The following is an 8,069-nucleotide window of genomic DNA, read 5'->3' as shown; positions in this document are numbered from 1 at the left end:
GTTGCGGTTCTGGGGAGTGGTGTGTGCAGCTGGTGACCTAGGGTAGAAAGCACTTGCTAATTAAAGATGAAACAAGTTGCAAAGGAGGCACCATGGCTTTGGTCTCTAGCAGCAGAGTTAAGCAAGGGCACATGTATCATGGGTCTGTGGCACTGGTCAGGCGGCTGCCTTTGCAATCTTTGAACTGGAAACAGAGATATTATTCATGCTGATAGGGAAGAGAGTTGTCTGCTTAGTGGTGAGGAAAATTAATAGTCCAACCATTCTTCCATCCTGCATTCTCCATGCTGGCATTTTGACTAAAAAAAAATATTGCTGCAGCTGTTTGCATATTCTGGAAGTGTGTGTGCATGTGTGCGGTTTGGTGTTTACGGATTTGGGGTTGCGGAGAGGAGTCTCCAGAGCAACGGAAGTAACTGCTTGTCAGTCAGGATTCATTTTGAAAATGAAAGCCTGAAAGCTTGGGGCCCATTCTGGGCCTAGGCCTGGTCTCTGAGAAGTCAGCGAAGGCCAGGAGGTGGTGGCTTTGGCCAGTCAACTCAGTGAATAAGCCACTGAATCCCTTTTTTAAAAAATGAATTGACCAAATCTATGAGTTGCTTTTGATGTCCTGCAGAGTGGAGTCTGGGGCAGGGATGTGGGAGCAGGCACTGAGGTGCTGGCTGTGGATACACGTCCCCCACCCCCAACATACACACACACAATCACGTTTTCCCAGGCTGCCAAACCAGAACAAGGTAACAAATATTTCTTGGGTAACTACTAGGTGCACAAGGACAGTATGACATAGCTGTCCAAGAGTTTCTAGTTTGATTGGCATGTGAGAGCAATGGGAGAGAGATGTAACACATGGCAGTCTGGGTGCCAAAGAAGTAGCAGAAACACAGGGCTGGGGAACGAGAGGGATCACTTCGGGCTGGGATAATCAGAGGAGGCTTGCTGGAGGTGGAAACTAAGCGCAACCTTGAAAGAAAAGAACTTCACTACACAGAAGCTCTTCCAGGCAGAGGAGTGTAACTTATAGATACGCTCACGTTACAAGTCTATCCTTTTGGCTGGAATTTGGGGCTTGTATGTGATTTGCAGTTGATAAGCCAGGTTTGAATGCCAGTTCCTGTGTACCAGAACAAAGGCTATGGTGTCGCACAGACCTGCTCTGCCACTTCCTGCTGGGTGACCTTGAGCAAGTAGCCTAACCTCTCTGCAAACTGGGGACAGTAATGACTCCTAGCACTTGAGGTCATTGGGAGGATTAAAAGAGTTAACATATATAACGCAACGAGCACAGTGCCTGGCACATAGTAAATGTTCAAAACCAAATTACAAATGTATAAGCTGTTCTGAAGGAAAGCTCTAGATATTTAGGACTTGTTCCAAACACGTGAGGGCCAAGAAAGAAAAGCTTCTGACACCTTCTGTCACTGCTCTCCACAGGTAGCCCCGGGGGAGTGGGCTGACTTGGCCTGAGCCTCCACCCCCTTGGCCTAGACTGCTGGAACAGTCTTCCGACTTCCTGCCTCCGCACCTCCCAAATCACCTTTTTAACACAACCTCCATCATGGCTGTGTCTCTCCCTGGCTCAACAATCTTCTCTGGCTCCCCGTTGCTCACTGACTGAGCTCTTTAACATGGTGTGGGTGTGGAGGCAAGAACTACCATTTTCTAAGGGAAGGGAAGAGCAAAGAGTACGCTGGTATTAGCAGTAAAAAAGAAAAAATATCCTTTTTTAAAAAAGCTCCTAAGCTTTGAATTTGCAGAAAGTGGGGTCCTGGGGAGAGAGCAGGGATGCATCTCTAAAGAGAACAGGGCGCTCCCGTGGCGCCAGCTCAGATTCACCTGTAGCTGCTTCTCCAAGCCAACCTGAGAAAATTGACGGGAGGGAAGAGGGTGGACAGCTGGACAGAGAGGGCGGTGCAGAAGGGGAATATCCCACCCCAGTTCCCTGGAAGAGCGTCATCCTGGACCCCGGTCTTGGGCTTCTCTGCTGGAATCTTGGGCAGCCCCGGGCGCTGCGGGGAGGGTCAAGGCCACAAAAAGCGCAAGGCAGGCAGACGAGCCAGTCACAAGGGGCAGTCGAGCTGCCTGCGTGAATGCTAGGCGCGGGACAAAGGCAACTCCGGGACAAAGTGCAGGGAGACTCCTGAAGAGATAAGAGGGAAGGGCGAAGGAAGGGGGCGGGGAGCCAGAGCCTCGGAGCTCCAGGACCGCGCTTTGGGAGGCCATGGCTGGAAACCGAGCTCGGCCCGCTGCGGAAGGGGCGCCCTCGAGCCTCTACACCCTAGCAGCGGCTGGGATGCTGAGAACCGGGGCTTCCAGGGCCGCAGGCGAGCTCCCAGCCCGTCCTCGCGCCCGCCCCTCGGTGCTGGAGGCGGGGCTGCCGAGCTCACCTGGCCTTTTGGGGTGGGACCGCCCGCGACCCGGGGGAGCTACAGAGGCAGTGGTACCCAGGGCGCTGGAGCTGAGCTTGCCCTGGGGGCTTGGCTGGAGCTCAAACCCCTCCACGGCCCCCAAGGCCTGAGCGGGGGCCCTCCCCTAGCTCCCTCCCTCCTCCTCCTCCTCCTCTCCTTTGCTCCCTCCCTCCGAACCCAATTGCTCAAGCCGCTTCCTTCCCCAACGCCAGCGCCAGTTCCTCTCCCGTTGGGGCCCGAGAAGGGCAGCGAACGCTGGACACTGGGACGGCCGCGGCGGCAGCTTGCAAGACCATGGCCCAGCCCGGAGGGGCCGCGAACCGGGCACCCACGGCCTCTCTGGCGCCGACCGCGCAGAGCCTGCGGTGCGCCCCGCAGCCCCGCCCCTCGAGAGCGGACACTGGTAGCCTGGGCAGGTACTGGGGCAAAGCCGCAGCCACTGCCTCCCGGGAGCCCCCCTTCCCAGGCACGCTGATGCACTCTGGAGCGGGCTCAGGGCGCCGGCGGGGAGCGCTGCGGGAACTGCTGGGGCTGCAGCGGGCGGCTCCTGCCGGGTGGCTGTCGGAGGAGCGCGCCGAGGAGCTGGGCGGGCCCAGCGGGCCGGGCAGCAGCAGGCTGTGCCTGGAACCGCGGGAGCACGCGTGGATTCTGGCGGCCGCCGAGGGCCGCTATGAGGTGCTGCGGGAGCTGCTGGAGGCTGAGCCGGAGCTGCTGCTGCGGGGCGACCCGATCACCGGCTACTCGGTTCTGCACTGGCTGGCCAAGCACGGGCGCCACGAGGAGCTCATTCTAGTACACGACTTCGCCCTACGCCGGGGGCTGCGGCTCGACGTGAGCGCCCCAGGCAGCGGCGGCCTCACGCCCCTCCACCTGGCGGCCCTTCAGGGTCACGACATGGTCATCAAGGTGCTGGTGGGCGCCCTGGGTGCCGACGCTACGCGCCGCGACCACAGCGGCCACCGGGCCTGCCACTACCTGCGGCCCGACGCGCCTTGGAGGTTGCGGGAGCTGTCGGGAGCCGAGGAATGGGAGATGGAGAGCGGCAGCGGGTGCACCAACCTGAACAACAACAGCAGCGGCACCGCTGCGTGGAGGGCCGCGAGCGCAGTGGGCGCGACGGCTGTGGAGACAAGCAGAAGAGCGGCGGCGTCGCGGACCAAGGCGAAGGACACCGCGGGCAGCCGGGTGGCGCAAATGCATGGCCTTTTCCGCCATCTGTTCCCCTCATTCCAGGACCGTTGACAGGGACAGAGACTGGAGAGCTAGGAGGGGCCGCGACGCTGTGGCGATGGCTAGGTCCTGGGTTGTCCCGGGTTCCACCGAAGGAGAGGCGCCTTGGACGCTGCTTGGGCCTGCAAGGAACAGAACATGTCGGGGTCCAACTCAGGTACTTGTCTCAGGTCTCCTGTAACCACCGGCCTGGAGGACCTGGGGACTCGGGCACCACCTCACCAAGAGAGAGTGAAGGACCAAGCTGGCCTGGCTCCGAGTTCCAAAGCTACACGACTAAGGAGTTGGGAGAAGGGATCGTGGTCCTGCTTGGGAGAGGGCAGGTTAAGCTTCCAGTGGCCATTTCTGGGCAGGCCGACGCGCAGGGTTTATTTTATTTTTTTCTTTTTTTTTTTTTCTTTTTTTTTTGAGACGGAGTCTCGCTCTGTCACCCAGGCTGGAGTGCGGTGGCCGGATCTCTGCTCACTGCAAGCTCCGCCTCCTGGGTTTATGCCATTCTCCTGCCTCAGCCTCCCGAGTAGCTGGGACTACAGGCGCCCGCCACCTCGCCCGGCTAGTTTTTTGTATTTTTTTTAGTAGAGACGGGGTTTCACCGTGTTAGCCAGGATAGTCTCGATCTCCTGACCTCGTGATCCGCCCGTCTCGGCCTCCCAAAGTGCTGGGATTACAGGCTTGAGCCACCGACGCGCAGGGTTTATTAGGAAACATTCTCTAGAAGAATGAGTTAAAATTGCGTACCACCAATGCAGAGAAAACGCCTAACTCTGCGGGCCTGGCTCGGCCATTAATGGGGTCTTGGGGTGCGGGTAGAGTCAGCCTCTGACAACCTCCTCCTGAGACGACCAAGCCTTAACTGGTACTTTTTCTCATGTATCACAGGTGACTTCTTATGTATATTAAAGTGGAATATGTGTTCTTTTCACATGACAAGGCTGTCCTTTCAGTGTTTTCCCCCACCTCCCTTACTAACCACAAAGGAAGAAGCTGCATATGTTTGCAGGGTAGAGGTCACCCACCCATGGCCATGATCTCGTGCTCCAGGGCAGGCTTTGGGCCTCCTTCTCAGAACAAATGGCCAGAGCTGTGCACGGAAGAAGCTATTTCCCCCTTGGATCTGAGGAGAAACACACAGTTCACCTCTGTCCTGAGCTCCTTGATGGTCTGGCCTCAGGCACCAGCCTCATGCTAGAAGAGTTGTCCTATAGGGGCCTTGGGTTAGGGGGTAAAAGGCAAAAGTTTCCAAATTTACATTTCTGATATTTCCACGGTTTGAGTCATGTAATTTACCTTGATTTGTGGCCTCTAATGAGACACACCCATGGGCACTTTGTTTTTTCCAAGATGGGGCTTTCTTCAGCTCTTCAGCAGCATTTATTTATTTATTTATTTATTTATTTTTGAAATGGAGTGCAGTGGTGCAATCTTGACTCATTGCAACCTTTGCCTCCTGGGTTCAAGCAATTCTCCTGCCTCAGCCTCCCAAATAGCTACAGGCGTCCGGCACCATGCCTGGTGATTTTTTTTTTTTTTTTTTTTTTTTTTTTTGTATTTTTAGTAGAGATGGGGGTTCACTATGTTGGCTGGGCTGGTCTCGAACTCCTGACCTAGTGATCCACCTGCCTCAGCCTCCCAAAGTGCTGGGATTACAGGCATGAGCCACCACGCCTGGCCAGCAGCATTTATTTATTGTTACTATTATTATTATTATTATTTTTTTTTTTTTTTTTTTTTTTTTTTTTTGAGACGGAGTCTCACTCTGTCGCCCAGGCTGGAGTGCAGGGGCGGGATCTTGGCTCACTGCAAGCTCCGCCTCCCAGGTTCGCACCATTCTCCTGCCTCAGCCTCCGGAGTAGCTCGGACTACAGGTGCCCGCCACCACGCCCGGCTAATTTTTTGTATTTTTAATAGAGACGGGGTTTCACCGTGTTTGCCAGGATGTTCTTGATCGCCTGACCTCGTGATCCACCCACCTCGGCCTCCCAAAGTGCTGGGATTACAGGCGTGAGCCACCGCGCCCGGCCACTATTATTGTTTTTTGAGACAAAGTCTCGCTCTGTCGCCCGGGCTGGAGTGCAATGGTATGATCTAGGCTCACTGCAACCTCTGCCTCCTGGGTTCAAGCGATTTTCCTACCTCAGCCTCCCAAGTAGCTGGGATTACAAACGTGCACCACCACGCCTGGCTAATTTTTGTATTTGTAGTAATCACGGGGTTTCGCCATGTTGGCCAGGCTGATCTCAAACTCCTAACCTCACGTGTTCCCCTGCCTTGGCCTCCCAAAGTGCTGGGATTACAGACATGAGCCATCGCGCCTGCTCAGCAGCATTTAAAAAATTAAGTTTAAGGCTGGGCACAGTGGCTCACGCCTGTAATCCCAGCATGTTGGGAGGTTGAGGCAGGAGTATCCTTTGGGCCCAGGAGTTCTGGACCAGCCTGGGCAATATAGGGAGACCCTGTCTCTACAAAAATATACAAAAATTAGCCAGGTGTAGTGGTGCAGGCCTGTAGTCCCAGCTACTAGGGAGGCTGAGGTGGAAGGATTGCTTGAGCCTGGGAGGTGGAGGCTGCAGTGAGTAAAGCATTCCACTGCACTCCAGCCTGGGTGACAAGAGTAGGACCCTATCTCTCTATATATATATATTTCACACGTAAAAATTCTTTTTAAAAAGTTAAGTTTAATGCATAAATTGTAGCTTGCAAAATTGCTCCCATTCAGAAATGGCATGAATTAAATAAGACTACAGGAGGGTTGACTCAGCCTGAAAGGTCAGGAAAGCAGTTGCTGGCTACAGACCCATGCTGCCTTGGAGAACAGTGCATTTTAAAAATAGCACTGTATCCCTGACGGTTTGGGTAGCCCTTGCAATGGACTGTCGCGTTCCCCAGCCCTCTCATCCCAGTCCGTGAACACCAGGGAGAAAAAGTCACCACTAACAAACAGCCCAGAAACGCCACCCTGAGCCCATCCATCCATGTTTCCATCTCTGCCTGGTGGGCCTGTTGCCTCTATGCTCAAAACTTTCCTACTTTCCTTTATTTTTTATTTTTGAGATGGCATCTCTCACTCTTACCCAGTCTGGAGTACAGTGGCACGATCATAGCTCACTGCAGCCTCAAACACCTGGGCTTCGGTGAACCTCCTGCCTCAGCCTCCCAAGTAGTTGGGACTACAGGCACATGTTGCCATGCTCAGCTACTTTTTTTTTTTTTTTTTTTTTTGTCTGTACAGACAGGGTCTCGCTATGTTGCTTAAGCTGTTCTCGAACTCCTGGGTTCAAGTCATCCCCCCACCTTGGCTTCCCAAAGTGCTGGGATTACAGGCATGAGCCACTGTGCCTGGCCTTCCTTTGTCTTTTCTAAATGAACTTCTTTTCTTTAGTAATTGAAGGAGGGAGGGCTAACAGTTCCTGGATTCTGGCAATTGGCATTGGCATCTGGCATTAACCCTCTCCACCCCTGTGCCCATTGTATAGATGCGAAGAGGCCAACTGATGCACGACTGTGGTTTCTGTTCCACAACCTCCCCCTTGACAGCTGCCAAGGTGGGCTGGGCTTGGGGAAGGCTGTCAGGGCAGGGCTTTCTGCTGATTCTGCAGGCTCCTGGCTTGGAAGGAAGATTGGCGTGTGCTGAGCATTCACAGGCCACTTATAACATTAGTCCCCCCTTTATAGGAAAAGTATGAACCTAAGCATCTTAACTGTTAGCAGATCTGGGGGCCTGAGACAAGCGTTCACCCTCCTCTTTCCAAAATGAAAACCAAGTTAGCTGGAAGATTCGAAAACGGCTTTCCATCGTTTTCCTGTAGTCAGCGACTCTTCCCCACAGATTTTTCTCATCATGTGATACTGCCTAGCCTACCTCCTCCATGTAAAATTGAGGTTTGGCTGCAGGGGACAAACTCCCATGCTGAAAGCTCTCCGTGCCTCACATCAAGCCGTTGGCATTTCTGGTATGCTTTTTGAGGCCAGACTGGTATGCTTACCCCAAGAGAAAGAACAAATTCCCCGAGAAACCTCTTTCCAGGGGAGCAAAGTGGAGTTAGGCAGATGATGCAAGACTTCATTCTAGCAGGGGAGCCAAGCAAGAAGAGGAGACGGAAGCAGGGCTGTGATGGATCAGGGGGAGGGGGTGCTGAGGGAGCACAGGAGGCAGGGCCAGATCCAGGTCGAGAGGAATAGAAAAGGCTTTCGTGGAGGAAGGCGGTGCCCGATCTGAGGCTCGAGGGGTGAGTGCGAGTTGACCGTTGAGTGTGGCAAGTACCAGACACTATAAAGGCAGTGGGTTTGGCAGGAGGGTGGAAGCTGGGGAGAGGTTAATGGCAAGGCTGGAGAAGTGGAAGGGGGTCCAGATCACCAAGAGTCTCAAAGGTCATGCTAAAAGAGGTTCATGAAGTTTAGCCAAAAGGTAGTTGGGAGTCACGGAAGGTTTCT

General features: G+C 54.2%; 1 protein-coding gene across 1 annotated transcript; it reads left to right on the top strand.

The window, feature by feature from the left end:
- Positions 1-2,238: 2,238 nt before the first annotated feature.
- SOWAHD (sosondowah ankyrin repeat domain family member D) lies at positions 2,239-4,539 on the top strand. Its single transcript, XM_008019433.3, has one exon. The coding sequence runs from the start codon at positions 2,703-2,705 to the stop codon at positions 3,648-3,650; it is 948 nt and encodes a 315-aa protein (XP_008017624.3). The 5' UTR covers positions 2,239-2,702; the 3' UTR covers positions 3,651-4,539.
- Positions 4,540-8,069: the final 3,530 nt, after the last annotated feature.

Source organism: Chlorocebus sabaeus, chromosome X, assembly GCF_047675955.1.
Source record: "Chlorocebus sabaeus isolate Y175 chromosome X, mChlSab1.0.hap1, whole genome shotgun sequence".
Classification (NCBI taxonomy): Eukaryota; Metazoa; Chordata; class Mammalia; order Primates; family Cercopithecidae; genus Chlorocebus; species Chlorocebus sabaeus.
This window is presented reverse-complemented; position numbering and strand designations above follow the sequence as displayed.

Bases quoted from the DNA above. Each gene is read 5' to 3' on its own strand.
- SOWAHD (XM_008019433.3), top strand. From the start codon at position 2,703: ATGGCCCAGCCCGGAGGGGCCGCGAACCGGGCACCCACGGCCTCTCTG.